The following is a 21,248-nucleotide window of genomic DNA, read 5'->3' as shown; positions in this document are numbered from 1 at the left end:
TGTAAAATCAGAATGGAAAATACTTTACAGGGTATTCAGATTCAAAACACAGAGGATCCCCCTCTGGGCAAAACCTTAAAGTTACAGAAAACAGGAATAAAGCACAGGGAAAATTCACAAGAAAAACAAAAGATAAACTAATTCACCTTGCCTGGTTTACCTATATTGGTTGCAACATTGGAGACTTGGATTGGGATGGGTTGGAGAAGATGGATTTCTGTCTGACCCCTCTCAGTCCCAAGAGAGAACCCCCACACAAAACAAAGAGCACAAACAAAACCTTCCCCTCTCCCAAGATTTGAAAGTATCTTCTTTCCCCATTGGTCCTGTTGGTCAGGTGCCAACCAGGCTATTTGAGCTTTTTAACCCCTTACAGGTAAGGAGGAATTCTAGGTTACTCTTAGCTGTATGTTTATGACAACTGCAAACAGGTGTGACTGAAGAATGAGTTGACATACCCAAGTTAGCTTTAATTTAGTTAGCTCAAATACCAATAGCAGTGAAGCCACCCTAGCAGGGGTGGCAGCACAAGCTAGATTCTCAAGTACGTATCCAGGGTCTCAGACAGGGCTGTAGAGCCTTTGCTGCTGAAGCTTCACTGCTACTGTTACGCAAGCTAGTATGTGCTTGAATAACTGCCACCATTCTAGAGATACTAAACTGCAACCCGCAGGGGAATTATGCATTTATCACACACATGGGGCAAGGGTCAGGCAGAGCACTCAGGAAACCCCCTCAGAGAGGAAGGACCCCCCCCAGGTTGCCTCATCTCACAGCTCAGCCAAACTTCTCCAACTCATCCCTCCATTATTCAATACAGCAACTTATAATATAATGAACACAGCTTGAGCTCACTCAGATTATTCCCAGTGCCAGCTCCAGAGGGCAGAGTTAAGGTTAGGTGGATGTTCACCTTAACTCTGTAGTGTCTGGTTTTCAGAGCCTTGAGTTTAAGTTTAAAAAACTAAAAAAATTGAGAAGCTTGTTTCAAACTGATTTTATTTTTCTATTTAAACCATGACAGCAGACCCTGGATTTTTTTTCTTAAATACAGAGCACTGTAAATGTTTCAGAGAACTTGTGGAAGCTTGTCTCTCTTTAGCCCCAAAATGCACTGATATAGGGAGCATAATCCACCTCTGAAACACCTTCCACACAACAATGAAAAAAAGTAAGCCAGTACCAAAAGAAAGTCCTATTTGGGAACTGCTAGTTTAGTATTGTTTGTAAAAATATATGGAGTTTGTTTTCCCTGGCAATAATACTTCAAAAATGCACATATACATCACAGGCTGACAACTGGAAATCAATAACTCAACAGTTTGTGTCCCAGTCAACACAACTCAAACAAGTATTTTTATACATTCAAAAGCACCAACCCTGGATTCCATATGATAGTGAAACAGACTCACATTTCATTAATGTAACTCTGCAATCTAAGAATGAGGGGACCAAAGATTGCAATCTTCTTGGGACAGAGAACCACACCTCCTTCCTGTTATGTACACTGTTAGTGCTCAGTGAAATCTTACTGGAGACAACCAGCCACAAAACTTCACAACACAACCTTCTCATTTCTCCCCCCACTCCCAACAGAATGAAGTGATTTTCTCTTCCAAAATATCAAAAGTGCTGACCATGCAATACTTAAATATATGTATTTACCAAATCATGGACAATCTTGAACAATTCCATGCTACACAGCTCAGTTACTTTAGCAGTTTGTGAAAATGATGGAGCTGAATCTACATTAGTGTTGTCACACTGAGGCCAGGTCTACACTAGAAACTTTTGCAGATATAGTAATGTCATTTAGGGATGTGATTTTTTTATACCAGCAAAAGTCCTATGTAAAATGCAGTTATACCTGCGCAAGAGTGCTTTTGCTATTATAGCTTATTTTGTTCAGGGAACTGATATAAACTATACCAGCAAGCTATATCCACAGTAGGGCCTCGTCTGCACTACAAAAACTTTGCTAGAACTGGGTGAGAGTTCTGTAGAACTATTTCAACCAGTGGGGAACATAGAAATGAAATATTTTTCTCCAATACCTAAAAATTCTCAAAGACACTTGTACAGACAGGACAGTGGAGACAATTATATTTTCTTTTTTTGAAAGAGTAATAAAAATAATTCTGCTATTTTCCTGCAGGGCTTGGTGCCGGCATCCGGGAGCTGAGACCTGAAGGGAAGCCAAAGCGAACAGCGGAATTCCTTTCCCTTTCTGGCCTTACTGGGAAATGGGAAATGTGGGTCTGGGTCATCTTCGAAGATGGGTTCTGCCACAAACCAACAGTCTCTAGGACTGGCCAAGGAGGCAGTACAGAAAGCGAGGGCTGCCGTGGAACCTGGAATGAATCTTGAAAAGAACGGCTAATTTTTGGAGGGGTATAGGCAGACACAATGGCGCTTTGCTTTGCACAAAGTAAGTCTTCATCCTTGTTTCCCATGAACAACAGACTTATCTCTTCTTTTAAAGATTGAGCAGCCTGTGTGTGAGGTTTCTGCATTGGAGAGAATCCCTTCCCCGTTGCTTGGGTGTTCTCTGATACAGAGTTCCAGCTGATCAAGTCTCTTGCTCCTGCCTCCATTTCCAAGGGTGGATTTTTACAGCCAATTATAGACTTTTTATTTTCCCAGTGATCTACCACTTGCTTTTGCTCATCATAATTTTGATGAAGTGGATCTTGGGGATGGAAGGATGTCTTTTGTAAGGCTGCTCCATTAGAAGAAAGCCAACCACTATCCTCTCCTTGTTTTTCTTCCACCTCCACTGCCTTCTTTCCTTTGGATTCCAGAGGTGGTCTGATCAAGAGACCCTCCTCATTTACCTTGTACTTTTTTAATGCTGTCTCTCTTCGCAACTTTTGGAAATCTGCCAGCTGATGCAGCTCCTCTGGCAGCTCCATACAAGAGGTCTGATTAAAAAGACAAGGAGAAAAAAAATACAGGCAGAGCATGAAAGACCTCTGTACAAGTCACAGCCCAACAGAATAATCTCCTGTCATTAAAATTGTTTACTATAATGCCTCCCAAATTTAAAGTATAGTTTCTCTGGAAGAGAGGAATAACACAAAAAATTTTCAACTTCCTTCTTAAAGGCAACCTACCACAGAAAAAATATTTGGGCTTGTACCTTTTGCTTCTTTATGATGTATAAAGAACTGAAAGGTTTTAAAAAAATCCTTCTGCTCATTTTTACATTAGAAATTTAGGCTGATCTACCCTGAAAGCCTTTCTGCACTAGGGAATTGTAGTAAAAAAAATTCCCACTGACAGCATCACCAGTTCAGCTGCTCTGGTGGTGGGGTCTCTCTTTTAGACAAGGCTCTAGTGGCTTCTGGGGTTTTTACTGCCATGTCATTTAAGCGTTGGTAGAATTCCCTATTGTGAACTGGAGAACTAAGGAAATGACCATACCATAAGAGTAAAAAAGACTGAAAGAAAGAAAAAAACCCTCAACCTCCCCCGCAAAAAAACCTCTCCCCTCCAAAAACCAAACAACTAGGAAGGAAAGGGATTTTTAGACAAAACAAAACCAACAGATTTTAAACTAACACCTATTCCAATACCCAGGGACAATCCAGACTAATGAGCAGCTATGTCACCCCGTCCTCCAACCTAGGGTGCCCTTTATAATGCTTTACTGCTGTTGCCTCTTCCCTGGACTGCTCACAACCAGCTTCCAGCATGCAAGTCACTCCCAGCTACATCTGTGTGTGCTGCAGCCAGCCAACCACACCTTTGTTCTTATCAGCCTTGGTCATACTGCAAGGTGACCCCTACACACTCCCAGTCCCAGATTTCCTCCCAGAAATGTATGTCTTGAATTACCCAGCCCTCTCCTAAGCAGTACAAATTCATATAAAGTCCACATTTCTTTAATAGAAATAATATGCACACGCCACCTTGTTAGCCCAAATAGAGTTTCCCAGACACTTCAACTTAAACATGCTAGATTAGAACAAGCAAAAGTTTATTAACTACAAAGTGAGATTTTAAGTGAGTGCAAGTAATGAGGCATAAAAGTCAGAAACGGTTACAAGAAAAATAAAGGTAAAGTGAACTGGTGCTTAACATAAACTATGTTAAATTCAAAGCAAAGTTTTTCTCACCACATACTCTCAGCAGTCTTACTGACCAAACTGCTTAGGCCAGGACCCCTTTTCCAGTTCAATAGGTGCTTCTTTGTCACCTCTGGAACATGAATTGATGGACAGAGAGGAGGGGTGCGTTCGGGTGTCTGTCTCTCCTTTTTATATTGTCAGTCCCCCTCTTGGAAACCATTTCCAGCTGAGATTCTGGAGACAAAAAGTCTACAGAGAAGGATGTTCCCTGCTGCTTTTCCTCACCTGTTTGGAGTTTCTTTGTCTACCCTTCCTGCTTGATGACTCTGTTTACTACTTAAATGCAAATTAAGTAGCACACACATTCCTTTGTTTGAGACAGACCTGTTTGCCAACTTCTGCTGTGGTTTGGAACATGTGTTAACAACATTATACAGAGAAATATTATAACTTCACATACAATATTGCCACACATTTTATCAGGACAACACTGACCAGCAAATTATGAGTTTTTAGGTGATACCTCTCAAGGCATAGTTTGTTCAACATTTATTATAATAGTGTGTAGGGTGTGGACAGAGGGCTACATTGTCACAAAAGTAAACTTAGCATTCTGGACGGAGGATATCTTTGCTAAATATTCACACCTCCACCCTTTCAATTAAGGTGCAAAAAGTTCACTAACGTGCTTAGAGACAGCAAGCAGGTCCTTCAGCTAAATTAGAGAAGACCATCCCCAATACTGGTTACATCTGAAGCAAGCAGTTTCAGGCCATCCTTATGCATCATAAAGTGGCAAGAAAAATGCAAAATAATTTTTAAAAAATCCTTTAACATGTCACCTTTGAAAGGGACAGGTCAAATCAGATTGACTCCAAAAATCTAGGCTTATAAAAATAAGATTTTTGGTAAGAACAATCTAAAAAATGCTCATGATATGTTCTGGTTATTTAAATTCCAATGGAAGTAGTTGTTTTTTTTTAATTCCCCTACAGCATTTGCAACCCAGACATGTGGTCTTGGCTTAGAGACTTTATGTATGTATTGTTAAATCCCCTATTCATTGCTCTAAGTGCCTACATAACATAAACATACATATTAAAGAATGTCACATTAATACCTACCCAGCCCTTTAGGACCACAACTTTTCTCCTTCCAATCCACTCTCACCCACTTAACCACCCCCTCATAAAGGCCTAGAGAAATAGATAAGCCTCCTAGCTTGCCTGAAGGTCAATGGTTTGGCTCCGCTGGATCAGAATGGTGGTGGTAGTAAATTCTAGTGTAAAACGCTTTTAACTGAAAATGTCCTGTCACTAGCCCTGTCCTGTTTGACCAGGAGGATGTGTGTCTAGCATCTTAAGTGCTGAGGTATCCTACAGGGAGACGGGAAGCCAGGACCTAAACATTTAGGGCTAGGTCACTCGGAAACAAACTCGAAGCCAGTGCAATCTGTGGAACACAAGCATAGCATCCTTCCAATGAGAAGTAAATAGGCAGTCATTCTGTACCAGATGAACCTTCTAAGTAGTTCTCAGGAGTAGTTGTACAGAGCACATTGCAGTGATCTGTTCTAGCAGTGACTGCCATGGTTTCCTGTGTCTCTACAAAAAAGACTGTGACAGGTCTGAATGCAAAAGAAAATGTTGCCAAATATAAATTGAAAAAAGCACTCTTGATCATTTCCTGTAACAAGGACATTGTCCAAATAACACTGTATGCCATTCAGTCCCTTCAGGATCTCATCCATGGCTTTCTGGAACAGGGCAGGTTTTGATGTGATACCAGAAAACCACTTGTTGTAACAAAATAAACCTTTATGTGTGTTGATTGTGAGACGCTGCATCAATCTCTATTTGTAGGTATGCATTGAGCAAATCCAAATTATTGAAACAACATCTTCCACTAAGAGTAGCAAACAAATCTTCAATAGGAGGTAGTGGATACTGGTCTCCACATAAAGCTGGATTCAGCATCACTTTGAAATCTCCACAAATTTGACCTTAGCCATCCTTCTTGATCACTGGTATAATGGGTGTAGCCCACTCACTGTGTGAAACCAGTGACAAGATGCCAATGTTCACTCAACGGTCCAAATTAGCCTCCACCAGAGGCTTCAGAGCATAAGGCACAACTCTGCACTGGCAATATTTTGGCTGGCTGTCACACTTAACAGTGAGCTTCACTGACTTGTTGCTCATCTGTACAAGTTCTTTTTCAAAAACTTTAGAATGTCTGTCAAGTATTTCCTGAAGATTTTGAGATGCTTTCATGATCGCCTTGATCTCAGTCCAACTCACATTGAGTGTGTCTCAAGCCAAGATCTACCAAATAATTGTGGATACTTTCCTTCAATCACATATTGTAAGTGTAAAACAACTGATTGTCCACCTAGTTGAAACTTCACTTGGAGTATCCCTTTTGGGACCAAACTTTTCTCCAGTATAAAAGTCTTCAGAACTGTGTAAGTTTATTCCAGAGGAACTAGTGACAAAGTCTGGTGATAGGTAAATACAGAAATCAGTGAGATGGCAGCTCCAATATCATGCTCCATTCTTGTATGAACTCCTTTGATCAAAGGTATGACCCAGATGCCATCGCTGACTCCAGCTTCTGATAACACATGTAATGCTAGGTCTCGGTCACTGTCACTAGAGCTAATCTTTTTCCACATTATGAATTCCCAAATTCCATCTTTTCTTAGGTTCACTCTTCATAGGTGTCTTCTTGGATGGATGGTTACTCTGTGTTGGTTGCTGAGCTGAGCAACAGGTCATGGCAATGTCTCTTTTCTTCTGGCACTTTCTGCAAATAAACTGGCATGGCCAGCAATCCTTCTCAGTGTGCGTAGTTTGGGCACAATGGCCACACAGAAATTGTTTCCGTTCCTGTAGTCTTCTGTCTCACTAATTCATGAGATGAACATCTTGGTTCACACTAAATTCCAGAGACTACTTCACTGCAGTTTCCATTGTAATTGATACTTCAACAGCCTTCTTGAATGTAAGCACTGATACAATCAGTAACTTCTTCCAAACCAGGTCACTGCTTAATCCAGAGAATAACTGATCAATCAGGGCATCACTTAATGTCTACCCAAGCTGACAATGCACAAATAACTTCCTTAGAGCAGCAACAAATTATGTTACCAACTCTCCACTTCCCTGATGGAACCAGTAATGTTCTGCTATCATTGATGTGGTAGAAGAAAAATGCTGTGGATGTAACAGTTTCGGTCACAGTTGGAGATAATAGCAGTCTATATGCCTTCAGACCCATCACTGTCAGGAAGGTTGAAACTCGTTCATTTGGAATGGTGTTGTAGATTACAAATTGCTCAAAACATTTGAGGTACAACACCATTCATGATTTGGATTGTCACCAAATTCACCAGCAATGCCCACAAAAGTTGCCATTTCTTTGTTCTCTTGTTGGACTTCACCTTCCTGAACACCTTTAGTTCCACAGAGAAACTCCTTTTAGTGCACTATCTGTATTCCTTCTGCAGACTTTCTTTCTTTGCCTGTATGTGGCCTCCCTCTGCTGGCTATAGACCCTCAGTGCAGGTTTAAACTGCTTGCCAGCCGCTTGCATGTGGTCAATCAATATGGCAGCTTGCTTTCCCCTCACTGCTTTGTTTGCAGGAGCTCCAGGCAGCAACCTCTTCCTTTGTTCTGCTTTTAATTGCCAATTCCCCCTCTCTAGCTGGCTGGTTCACACTGTCCCAGCAGCAAAATCAGCAGTCTGCCACCTTGAGCCTCTAGATAAACTTTTCCCCTTTTTTCATAGTATTATTTGCTTAATGTTTCTTCTTCCTCAGGCAGAGGCAGCTGTAGACACTTGTGGGACAGAAATCCTGCATCTCAGAATGATATATTTGGACCCAGGAAAGAAGGAGATAGACACAAAGGGAGCTTATAGGACCACAGCTGTCTGCTGTGCTCCCTTTATTACTCAGGCTGCAAAACTGAAAACAGCAGGAAAGTGAGGCTTTGCACTGGGGAGGGGAGAGCATTCAAACATTCAAAGGGGAAGGATATAGCAGATACTTCTAAATTGGTTTAGTTTAGTTAAGGAACCAAGTTTAATTCAATTCAAAAGTGTCTGCACAGTGATTTTGCAGTGATTTAAATAAATCAGTTTTTAAACACATTTTACTTAAACTGGTGCAACTTTGTGTTTCACAGAAGGCCATAATCTAGTGAACATCTAGTTGTTTCCCCCACACACTGAGGTTACCTCTGCTAGTGCAAGTGTAGCTGAAAGCACAGTTACCAACTTTCACGCAGTAAATAAACACCCCGACTTTCACAATAAGCCAAAAATCAAGCTAATCCCATTTCAAAACAAGGCCAAAACAAACCAATCCCTAAGAACCCCAACACTCTATGTAACTAGATCCTCCCGGCATGCAGTCTGGGACTGTGGTGGGCCCACTGTGCACCCCGACTCTCTCCCCCCCTTGCCCCTGCTTGCCAGGAGCTGATAAAAAAAAAAGAAGCAACAAGCTACAACAAGCAACAGCCAAACAAGCTACAAGGCAAAAACTAGCCAACAAGCAACTCACAAGCCAACTGTTGGGAACACTGGGGCATGGCCACTAGGTAACTCGAGGGGATGGAAGACCACAAGTGTCGATGAAGCCCCCTCGCACTAGGCCCCTGTGTCCTTGCCCCACCCCCTCCTGCCTGGAGGCACTCGCAGCAGCTCTGCGTGCTAGGCCCAAGTGTCCTTGGCCCCCCCGCCTGGAGGCACACACAGCAGTTATGCTGAGAATCTGCAACAGTATGTTGCAGAGTCAGACTGCCTGAAACTAAGCAAGGCCAAACAGGGGAGATATGGAAGAACAATGCTGAATAAAGCAGCTTTATGTATAGTTTAACAAATGATACAGAGAATCAGGGAACTAGCTGGGAACTGGATTGGCTGGCTATATGGATACTTGGAGCAGCTTGCTATTGGATAAGTATGCTGGGAAAAAGGATGTATAAAAGCCTGTGTAACTTCCTGCTCTGTTGTGCAGGATTTGAGATTTTATTCTCCCTGTACCTTTTTGAAGCTTCAAATAAACTTTTCTGCTTCTCCACCCCGTTGTGATTATTGGGTGTAGCACACCGGGTAACGAACCACTCAAGCTGTTGTTCAGCCTCTCGGCACTGGGTGCCGGCAACACAACTAAGCCAAAAACAAGTCCAATTTCTGAGGGTTTTTCGTGGGTTTGGCATGACTATGCCAAACAGAAACAGAAGTGAAACCAACTATTTTCACTGTTCCAGATGAGAAGTTTTTTAAAAAGGAAACAGATAGTGTGAAGAAAAATAGATCATCAAATGTAAGAACTATTTAGATTTTAACAGCAATTAAAAAAAAATAAGGATTTTTTTAAATGAACACAGCCAGATTAATTCCCAATCTAAATCCTATAGCGTCAATGGATTATAACCCAAGATTTGACCCATTGTTAGTATGGATACTCCATCGGAGTAACCCACAAACATTTTTTTTTTTTTGGTGAGCTGGTGGGGAGGGGAAAATAAATTTATGCTTTTTTGCTTCTTTATTACAAATAACAATGGTCTAAAAGGTTGGGTTTGCCCCCACCCCCTTTTTTGGCATGTATGTTACATTAGAAATTCAGGTCCCCTCAGACCTATTTTTCCTGAAAAACTATGGACACCTTTTTCTTCCTTTGCAGGTCACCTTTACAAGAAAAAGTGTATTATTATGGCCTCTTCCCCTTCATCTGTGACGCAACAGTGACATCTACTGGATGAAGCATATGAGTAGTCCCATAGGATTTAAATTTGCGCTTTGTTGAATTGGGGCCAGACCAGAAAAAGTTTAGATCGTGTCTCCTTCTTAAAAGTGAGCTACATTATTATTCCTTGTCTCATGTTTCCCATTTAAATGTGGGGCAGAAGAATATTATCAGTAATTTTAGAACATTTTTCCTCTGTGGATATATCCCAGCCTCATTTCTTATTTACAATAGTAATAGCTAATTAAATTAACTCAAGAGTAGGTATTCCAAGACCCAAATCCTGCTGAAGTGCGATCCAGTGATGCAAGAGGATGGATTAGAGGTCCTTTCCAATCACTATCATCTGAATTCTCCAGTGAGTCTAATTCCAGACATACCCTTCAGATATTGAATCCAATGCAGAGATTCTAATGAGGCTTAAGGAAAAAAAAACCTCATCGACCCAAAGTGATTCTCATGCAGGGGACAAGTCAAAAGCCAAAATAAATCATATTAAAGATTTTAAAGATTATAATGATACTTTTTAAAACAATGGCTTCTAAAATTATACACTGAAAGAAAAAAATTCTGCATACTTTTAAAAAATACTCACATATCCAAGACTAACATTTTTTAAACCTTTGATCCCAGGCCCAAATTACATGGTTTCTACTGACATTTGTGCTGATGGTAACTCAGACCTTTAGTACTGTAAACCAGGGATAAAATACTAATGAAGACCCTGATGCTGCAAACACTTATGCAGGTGCTTAATTATTCATGTGTGGAGTCCCATTCAATGGGACGGTTCATAGATATGTTTAACTATATGCACATAAATGTTTACAAGATTGAGGCCTATGGGTGGGCTTTTATGAAGGGAAACCAAATTGGAGAATGCGTCTAAGAGAATTGTTACAGAGAGGGTTATGGAGGTGCTAGTGAATGGAGTGACAGGAGAGGGAACGCAGATGCCTAGGAATATATGCACCAGAATGTACGCACAGAGAGTAGCAAGATCATTTTGAAAAGCATTGCAACTTCTTTCCCTGAAGTCAGCAGCCCTTTGAGCATCCCTGCTGATTCTGGTTTGTGTTACAGTTCTTTCCTCCTGATATCAGGAGTCTTGCAATAACAATCCAGAACCACTTTCATAAGAACATAAGAATGGCCATACTGGATCAGACCAAAGGTCCATCTAACCCAGTATCCTGTTTTCCGACTGTGGCCAATGCCAGGTGCCCCAGACGGAATGAACAGAACAGGTAATCATCAAGTGATCCATCCCCTGTCGCCCATTCCCAGCTTCTGGCAAACAGAGGCTAGGGACACCATCCCTCCCCATCCTGGCTAATAGCCATTGATGGATATTTCAAGATGGATGCTTCCACATTCCTTCAAGTATCACAGGAGCCACTGCAAGGAATTCTGGGATGTGTCTGACAGGCTCTCTGCAAGCAAGAATGTGTCTACCTCTGTGCTCCCCAGCAGATCTGCAGACCCCTCCCGATATGCATTTAAGTATCCATCCACCAAGGTTGTTAAGTCAGACATCATCTCATCCATTAGCCACAAGCGGAGAGGTAGAAGGTAAACGGTTTCCAGAGCCAACACTTTCAGCAGCGAAGGTGGAAGAGGTCTCACAAACCATATATCAGGGGTCTCCTGCATGTCCCAAATATAAATGAAAAAATCCAGTTATTAACCTAGCAAAATTTTTAAGAGCAACTTTTGCTCATGTGCTTCCTTTTCTCATCTGCTCACACTGTATTTCCAGATGCTCATAATATTCCCAGGGCTGTTGAAGCACACACTAGCTATACCATTGCAGTAGCACCCTCTAAGGCCTTCTCTATGCACAAAAGTTTTGCCAGTTTAACTATTCCAATCTAGACATACCCTACATTATCTAAGAGCTTCATGTCTCTTCATGGTTTGTAGTTTTTTTATTATATATTATTATAAATCATAATTTCAAAATTACCTTTTAGAAAATACAATTATGAGCACTGATGGCAAGTGAAGCTTGAACCTGCTGTTGAGGGGACTCATGAGAGGGGCACAAAAGGTCAAGTGCCCCTCCAGCAGGGTCAAGTGCCTCTCCAGCAGTCGGCCCGGCCCCGGGCAGAGAGAAGAAGGAGCAGGGCCAGAGCTGGAAGAGAAGAGGCGGAGTCAGGGCCAGAGCCTCTTCTAGCCACGCTGCCTTGGATGCTGCCTGGTGCAGCTGGGAGAGCACCTGGCTGTGGCAGCAGCAGGCTGCCCTCCACCCAGGTTCAGCTTCTGGAGACAGTGGCCAAGTGACCCAGAGCGCCTTCCTCCCTCCCCGCCCCGGGTATGCTCAGAGTCGTCTCGTGTCCCCAGAAGTCAAGCCTGAGCAGAGAGCAGGCTGCTGCTGCCCCCTCCCCAGACAAGCTCTCTCGCAGCCAGCTACTGCTGCGCACAGAGCATGTTGGGGGGGCTCCAACTCACTCAACTGCTGTCCCGGAAGCCAAGCCTGGGCGGGAGGCAGTCCGCTGACTCTCCCAGGCAGCTGCTGTGCTGTACTGGGCAGAATCTGGGAGTGGCTCCAGGGCCTGGCTGCTAGGGAAAGCAACCAAACATGGCAGGGGGAGCCGGCGCAACAGGAGGACAGAGACCTCCACCCAGGTAACATGGGGTGGGAAGGGGCCATGGAGAGCGCAGGGGCCCCTGGCTGGGGGTGGGGCAGGGAGGAGTCATATAGGGAGGTCACATGTCCTCCCCTTTAGCTGGTGACCCTGAGCATGGGGTGGCACCAGTCGTCTAATGTGCTTCCTAGGTGGTTACAGAGATTGCCTGGATAATACCAAGTAGAGTCAAACTCCCTCAGTTACAATTCCAAACTGCACCAATTAATCTGAGTTTCCTACCATCAAGCTCCTTCTCCAACCGACAATCATGATAGACAAACATTTAAAAGGGGCAATGTACAGTTCCTGATTGTCTCCTTAGAGACAATGACTGGTATTGAACTAGCTGAGCCACTCACTTGAACAGCCTGCTGCCTGTACACCAGGAAGGACACCTTTCTGGGGGACATCTTGAGGTGTCGCATCAAGCACTCCTGTAGGGAACTGATCCGATGTGGAAGGAACCCACCTGTTATACTGGAGAAATGCAGGACATCAGCAACCTGCAGAGGGAATATGAAAGGGATCAGTATGTCATGATCAGCATCTGTTGGCCCTAAAAGCAAAGAATATAGAAGTTTGTTACTGGAGAGTAAATTAAAAATAAAATTTCCAAATCATAATCTTTCCATGCCTTCAAATGTCGCTTAGGGCATGAACAAGGCTCCGCCATCCCTGTCTATCCTGGGCCACTCTTAACACATCCTCTAGATAAGTTTGCTGCCATCAAATTAATCCTTATTTCAGCTGTGTACAATCTCAGAGCTAAGAGTTTTCTGCCCACTCCCTTTAAAATGTTACAGTTATGTTTAAGGAGAGTTCCCGTTAGATTCCTTCCTTTCTCACTAAACTTGTTGTTTCTTAAATTATTAAACTACTGACACAAAGGGCTTGACTACACTTATATTTTATAGCGCTCTAACTTGCTGGCTCAGAGGTGCGAAAAATCACCCTGAGGGCAGCAAGCCAGAGCGCTTTAAAGCGCTAGTGTAAACAGGCTCCGATCACTTGGAGCTAATCCCCTCATGGAGGTGGATTACCAGGAGCGCTGGGAGAGCTCTCTCCTGGCGTGCGAGTGCGACCACACTCGCACTTCAGCTCCCGCGACAGCGCTTTGAAGTTTCCAGTGTAGCCATGCCCAAAAATGAGGAAAAATATGATGAAACAAATTTATACACAAAAACGATAAGCTTCAGTATTATAACACAGTAGTAAAGCTACAGAATCAATACTTTCACGAAAGTACATTAAAAGCCACACATAGCACAAAGGGGCTGCATTGAATGTTATATCACCTAACTAATAGCACCTGATTGGGCAGTTACCACAACAATTGTCTCACAGGTAGAAGGTAAATAAAATATTTTTGACAAGCCAGGCAGACTTGGCTGTATCTACACTGGAGATTCTTTTTTTAAACAAATAATTTCATTGTTCCTAATATCTGAACAGCTGTTAGTAACAGCGGGACCATGCCACTGAGTGAGGCATACTGATACATCTTTTGAATTTTCCTCTGAAAAGTTGTTGCTCTTTAAGAACTGGTATTTGCTTGCTATAAAGTGACTCATAAATGAGATCTATGGGTTTGCCTGCACTAAGATGTGGTGACTTCTGGGCACTCTGACTCCAGTGCAATGGAGTGCAGAAAGGAAAACAGGTTGATTCTTCAGTGACTGGTGCACTGAGACAGCAGTGGAAGGACTGTTTGCATCAGTTTAGATATACTGGAAGTGGAATGCATCTGCTCTGCCACTAAACCAATTTACCTCCCACCAAGACAGAGCTGGACTGATTATGAATCAGACAAGAGATCTATCAATGGGGGAGGGAGGGAGTATATAAGCATATTAGTTCCCACCAAAATAAGAGGAGTTATACCAATGCAACTTGCCTGCCTAGACCAGGCACTTACTATGTAGAAAACAATTTGCAGAGCCATCTGCAATGTGTCAGTTAACCATGCAGGAGCCAGAAAACCTGCTCTAGCATGGAAGGTTATCTGATGGTGGGTACTGAAGGAAATGTTTTGCAAAAATTTGCTTGTACAGACAAAACCTATCACTGGCTTGGTGATTCTGATTGATATTTGGCTGCTGGTGGTGACTCTGAACAACAGTTCATCCATCTGCTCCAAAAGTCATTTAATAAAATACGTTTTGGGATGGGTTAGGAGAGAAGCCTTGCATACACTAAGAAAAATTATCCTGCTAGACTACGATTTCAAGAGTTGAGACAAGTAACACTATGCTGACTATGTCTTTTCACAAGTCATGCTTAGCACAATGACTAGCCAAACAACAATTTGTCCCTGTCTACACTGAGTGGAGTCATAGTTGGCATGTGCTGGTTAACTCATTTCTTCACTATCAAGTTCCAACACAATAGCACTTAGTAGTCAAGACAAGCCTCATGCATAGTACTGATGCACCTCTATCACAGCTAGCAACTATGGAACCAGATGCTTTTACCACTGCCTGGTCTATTCTATCACTCTCACTGTTGCTAGCATTTGTGGAGCTGCATCAGCAGTAGACATGTGTGGTCTAACTCATTCACTCTGTTTCTGCACTTGTAACAGGGATGGAAAGAGTAAAAATAGATTTACACTGACTTTATCCAGGGGCCAATCTGGCCTTCATGTAAGTGGGAGTAAGCCTCAAGCTCCCACCAAGGTTGATCATGATCAACTAACATATCTTTAAAGGTGTTAAGACCTGTCTACACTAGTTGCTAACATATTTTTAAACCAGCGCTCAAACAAACACCTTTTTCGTAGGTTAAGATTTATCTTGACTAGGATAAAAAGGTCAGGGGAGGACTCAGAACTTTAGCTAACACATTCTGACTGACATTCAAAAATTCCAATTTAGACAAGGCAAGCTATGCTTTAGCACAAGCTGGCTGGTCAAATTGAAGCTTTTGACCATCTGTTCACACATATATACAGCTTGCCTTGCCTGTACTGGAGTTTCAGAGTGTGTTCGTTAGAATGTGACAGCTAGTACATTCGAAGCAAAATGCTTGTATCCTAGTCAGGAGAAACCCTTACACCAAGCCAATAAGCTTTTCTCTCGCTGAAACTATTCTCAGGTTACAAACCAAACTGGTCAGCAGGGTACCTGTGTATCAAACACGTTGGAAAGAATGACTCCATACTGGTGTGAGAGGCAGTCTGAGATCAAACGGCAGTCATGGATGACCTGAAGAACCAAAGAAAGATGCTGGAACCTGGCTGTCGATTCAATATCCAATTGCAATTTCTTACTGATGTGGCTCAACCATTTCACACATGCCCTGCCACCCTTCTGAACACTTACTTTCAAAATGTTCTTGTCTTCCAGCACCATTTGCAGTCCATTTTTGAAAACTCGAGGCCCCAGAAGGAAAATATCAAATAAAAAAACCCGACTCCTCGTGGCTACCTAAAACAAACCAATCCCAATTTATTTGCAAGTGGGGAGGCCAGAGAGGGATATAAAAGAAGGGGGAGGTCTGCTGTTACCCAGCTTTGTCAAAGAATGTCCTCAATGTATCTTGAGGACAGCAGGTTTACAGTTTTATGAATATTAATCTGGAGAAAATCCCTGCTGTTTTCAAACAGATACTCGCAGACTAGTTTGCCATAAGGGATTAAACTCAGTAGCTTGTTGTCTGTAGTTACATAATGGGCATTTTCAGAACATGCATATCAGAAATCCTATCCACAATGCTTGAATTAAAAACAACCTTCCATTTCCCCACTTCCTTCACTGGATATAGACAAAGCAAACAACAGCCCCCCCTGAACTTTTCCATTCATTGACTCCCCTTTCACTGCAAGGGTTAAAATGAAAACACTGTCTCCTGTCTTCTGCCACCAGACTTTGATACAAGACTTGGCCTTGCTCATATTCAAAGTTGCCCTGGCTTAACTAAAGGTGTTATTTTAAACCAATTTAATTAAACTCATTCAAACCCTGTGTGGACACTTAATTTTACATAAACCAGATTTAAAATTGAATTAAGAGCATCTACACAGGCTTTGGACACATTTAAATAAATTGTTTTTTAAACCTTGAAAGTTAAACCAATGAAACTTTTAATTTAGATAAGGCCTTACTATCATGAATCTAAACATCTCTGGACTCATGCTTTTAAGCTAATCTTCCCATATTCTGACCTGTTTCAAGATCGATCATCATCAAGGCCTTTTCTACATATAAGAGTTTTGCTGCTAGCATAGTTAAAGCAGCAAAATTCTCCTAGTGTAGATGCAGTTATATCAAATTGCTTATATTGTTATAGCTTCTTCTGGTTCAGCAAAGTAAAATAAGTGATACTGATATGAAACACTTTATATCAGTATAATCGCTTCTATAAAATGGCTTTCACCAGCTTAACTATGTGGGTTATACAGGTATATTTTTTAAGTGTAGACCTAGCCCAAGTTTTTCCCCAGATTATGCCCTCTTAACAGTGGAACACCTTGGAAAAAAAACATTCTCTCTTTCTTTAACTGCCCCTTACCTGAAGCCAGCAGAGTCTTCCATGACGACACAGATTAACACCCTCTGCTGCCACACCAAAAACACACTGTTTTTTGATGTGCAGCATCTAGTGAGAAGAAGAAGGAAAGGAATATACAAATTGGATGCCTTGGGAGTCTGATCATAAAAACAGGGAGTCTTTCAACAGAAGTCATTAGTGACCAAAAGTAATTTGCATCTGACAGATGTTCAGTGGCCTGTGAGAAATACACTGGAGGTTTCAGTCCAATTACTGGAAGATAGCCATATAAAGCACAACATATACTATAATCAGTGCCTTCAGTGATAGTCTAGGAAGAGAGCTCCAGGACTGTATGGCACACGGATAATGAACAACTCTTTCACCACTAGAGGAGGTTTGAGGCATACTGTTGAGACAGTATGGATAAGCTTGCTCCCTGTACTTTACCTCTTTCCATGAATTAAAATATGGGTGGTGGGTGAACCACGGGCTCAGGGAGGTTAGCCCCCGGCCCGCCCCTATCACCCACCTTCCCCTGCTGGAACCCAGATCATCCCCTCCAGAGTGTAGGGCAAGCGTCGTGAGCACCGGATCCAGCTGCCACAGGCCAGCCCACATTAGCCCCAGCCCCAGCCCAGGGTCCTGGCCACAGGGGAAGAGCTGCAGAGTGCCGGGAAGCAGGAGGGGGCCTGGGGGTAGAGCGTGATTGGGCCACGCAGGGCTGTTTGTGGAAGCTCAGCCTCTCCCAGCCTTTGATACCCACTGCCCATGGATTAAAAGGAGTTCATCCTCTAAAGCTGTACATATTATTATTAATATTATTGTAGCATCGAGGAGCCCACGCACTGGCCAAGATCCCACTGTGCTAGGTGCTGTACAAAAACAGAACAAAAAAAGATGGTCCCTGCCTCAAAGAGCTTACAATTTAAGTATAAGGCAAAATGGATTCAGACAAACAGATGGTAGAATACAAGAAAACAATGACACAGTATTGGTCAGCATGACTGGCAGTGGTCTCAGTACACCAGCAGCCTAACCACTGTCAAGTTCTGTCAATATCTTTTGCAGTACTAAAAATCAGAAAAAGAAAGAGAGGCTCAGTTGGGGCACTGAAGGAAAAAGGGTCTGGACCATTATAGCATTCTTATAATAAAGCAAGTCTCAGAGCATAGGCCATTCACAGCAGCAAAGGCCAACATTATCGTTTTTTAGAAGGAAAAAAAATCTCACATCTTCCTTTTCAAACAATGCTTAGATTAGCTCTCTGGGGCAGGGATCATCTTTTTGCTATGTGTGTGTACAAGGCCTAGCACAATGGGGCCCCAGTCCCTCGCAGGTCCTACTTCCATGTAAAAACAATAACTGTTTATGTTATACAAACACAGGGGACAAGATCATTTCCCCCAAATAAGGCTTTTAATCATGAACCTGCCATTAGTTCAAAGGGTGCTATGACAGAACCCTCTCACCCCCAGGTACTTAAGCCTCCTGTTGAATCTACAGCAGCAAAGCCAGTTTCCAGATCCGGGGCAGATTGGGGAAGGAAAAAAAAAGAAAGTGGTGGTAACTTGCAAAAGCCCCACACACCACTGAAAAGACAGACCAACTGATTCTGTCACCCAACACCAAGTAATTCTGAGGCTCCACACAACACAGACCATTTAATTTTAATTCCTACAAAACACATCCATTGAATTCTGACCCCCAGTGATTGACAGACCCCCATATACACATGGCCCCTTGCACAACCGCTATGCACAATTGATATAAATCACACACAAAAAAAATAGACACAGATCCCCATATTTGGTAGACTTCACAAAGATAGCAAACCCCAACATGCACAGAACTCCCCCCACCCCATTTGATACATGTGCACACACCTTTCTGCATCATTGTTATGCTGGTGTAAGAAGTCATTGGTGGTTATGAAAGAGATCATTGCCACTTTGCTCAGACAAATAGTGGTTACCACATCTCCATAGGAGTTAGGTAACACCAGCTGTAAAGTGTACTCCAGAACAAGATCTCATGGAGAACTGCTCAAGATCTTGCATAACAAAATCTGTTGGACTAAGACAGGGTCTCAGGTCATCACTCTAAGGCCATGTCTACACTACAAAGTTAAGTCAACATAAGGCAGACAGACACAGCGTCAGTGTAGACACTGCATTGCTTATGTCACCCTAAGTGGCCTCCAGGAGGTATCCCACAAAGCCCATTGTGACCACTCTGGCCACCAGTTCGAACTCTGCTGCCCTGCAGCCAGGTACACAGGCATGTGCCCCATCTCCTTTAAAGCCCCAGGAATTTTTGAAATTCCTCTTCCTGTTTGCTCAGCATGGAGAGCTCACATAGCATTTGCCCAGCTGACCATGCTGGCTTCCTGCAGCAAAACGCGCTCCTGCCTGAAGTACACTGGAGTTGTTGGATCTGCTGGGTCTGTGGCGTGAGGAAGCTGTGCAGTCACAGATCCACTTCAGCCATAGGAACTTTGATATCTATGGGTAGATAGCTCATGGCATGGAGAAGAAGGGGCACAATAGGGACACGCAGCAGTGCCATGCCAAGATCAAGGAGCTGAGGCAGGCATACCAGAAGGCAAGGGAGGCCAATCGTTGGTCTGCTGCTTCTTCAAGGAGCTGTACACCACCCTCGGCGACTACTATCCAACCTCCAAGGCCAAAAGCCCCATGGATACTTTATGGGGGCTGGAGACAGTGGTCAGTGGAGTCAACCCCAAAGAAGATGTGATGGAAGAGGAAGTGGAGTTGGGACAGGTGACAAGGACGTCCGGTGGCATGGTGAGCCAGGACCTCTTCTTAACTCCAGAGGTGTCTAGCCAGTCCCAGCACTCTGGCTGTGGCGCACATGATGCAAGAAAGGGGAGCTCTGGAAAATACTCTTTGTTCTTTGATACTGCAGGGAGACAAGAAGTAGAACTCTGCTTTTTTAATCAGGGTAGAAGAGGGACTGAAATAACCAACACAGGCACAGTATATGCTTCTCATTCCCCTGTGCACCTAGGCAGAGGGGGTCCTGCAGACAAATTTCTTGATGCCCACCAGGATGTCCCAGGAATCATCCATAGAGATCTCTAGGAAACTTACTTGTAGGTTCTCTGCAATCCTTTGCCAAAAATTGCTTGGGAGGGCTACTTTGTTTTCCACCCCCCGCTATAGGAAACTTTGCTGTACCAATAGGCAATTATTTCTGCAGGCAACAAAGCGACACAGAGGCAAGCAGCATACGGACCAGGTCTGCAGCCACACGTAAGCAGGAGCTGCCACCTTGCATTCTCGGTTACCCTCAGGGGCAAGATAACAGCTGCTATCTCCCCCGCCTGTGGGAAATGGTGCCAGTATTCAGAATAGTGGCCCTAGGCGCTTCTAGTGATTTTGCTCTGAAGCCCCCCACCCTTAGTCCCATCTTGCCCCTTCCCCCCAAAGGCTGAACTCCCCATGCCTGGGGCTTCCACTGTGCTGTGTGCCTGCAAAGGGGAAGTGAGAATGTGGTGTTTCTAACTAGTTTGAATCAAGGCTGTGAATGCACTCACAATAGTTCCTCTGCCTATTCTTTAGGTTCTGCAGATGTGCCCTTGACAGTCTCCTCCTGCACACCGGCTGAGCGGCTCTGTCAGATTAGGAATGAAACAGGAGGAATAAGGAAGACATGTTCCAGGAGGTGCAGCAATCCTCAGATACTTCGGATTGTGAGCAGAGGGCATAAAGAGAGGATATCAATGAGAAAATGCTTATGGATAGCCAGGAGAGGAAACAGGGACAGGAGCAGATGATACAGCTGCTACAGGACCAAACAGACATGCTGAGGTCCCTGACTGAACTGCAGACAGAACATATCCATGCTTGCCTCCACCTGCAGCCCATACAAAACTGCCTTCCATGCCCTCCCCACACACACTCCTTGCATGTTCCTGGGCCGTCTCAGTACCCCATGCACTCCGCCCCGAAGGACATGTATCACAATGACAGCTGGACATATACCCAATTGTGAGAACCTCATTTGAAAATGTACTCTTCATTTTCATGTCCCTTGCAGAACAAATAAATGTTTGTATCGCTGTTGAATAACAATGTATTTATAGAAAGATATGGAATCTTCATTTGTTTCCTACAAACAGTGGTTGCTGCTGAAATTCATACCCAGTGGCAACTGGTGCATTTGCATTGTAAAATTAATGCGCACACAGCAATCATTACAAGGTTCATAATACAGTACAAGAAAACAATTCTTGGCTAAATGCATTACAGAGAGACATATTACTGGGGCTCATTGTCA

The 21,248-nt window shown here is 43.2% G+C and overlaps 1 protein-coding gene across 8 annotated transcripts in view; it reads right to left on the bottom strand.

The window, feature by feature from the left end:
* Positions 1-21,248, bottom strand: part of EXD1 (exonuclease 3'-5' domain containing 1) — a 35,045-nt gene continuing 13,797 nt past the window's right edge. For 5 of the 8 annotated variants that reach the window (XM_084631710.1, XM_084631716.1, XM_084631714.1 and 2 more), the window contains 6 exons: positions 16,968-17,054; positions 15,779-15,883; positions 15,581-15,661; positions 12,818-12,961; positions 11,284-11,475; positions 1-2,921 (listed from right to left, as the gene is read on the bottom strand). In XM_084631710.1, coding sequence (XP_084487836.1) covers positions 2,142-2,921; positions 11,284-11,475; positions 12,818-12,961; positions 15,581-15,661; positions 15,779-15,883; positions 16,968-17,054 — 1,389 coding nt within the window. In that variant the 3' untranslated portion in view covers positions 1-2,141. Of the gene's footprint in view, positions 2,922-11,283; positions 11,476-12,817; positions 12,962-15,580; positions 15,884-16,967; positions 17,055-21,248 lie in introns of all 8 variants that reach the window. The other 3 variants (XM_084631709.1, XM_084631711.1, XM_084631712.1) reach the window with 1 other exon arrangement.

This window comes from Lepidochelys olivacea (genome assembly GCF_965140295.1).
Source record: "Lepidochelys olivacea isolate rLepOli2 genome assembly, chromosome: 6".
Lineage (NCBI taxonomy): Eukaryota > Metazoa > Chordata > Testudines > Cheloniidae > Lepidochelys > Lepidochelys olivacea.
Note: the sequence above shows the minus strand (reverse complement) of the source record. Positions and strands in the feature narration are given on the sequence as shown.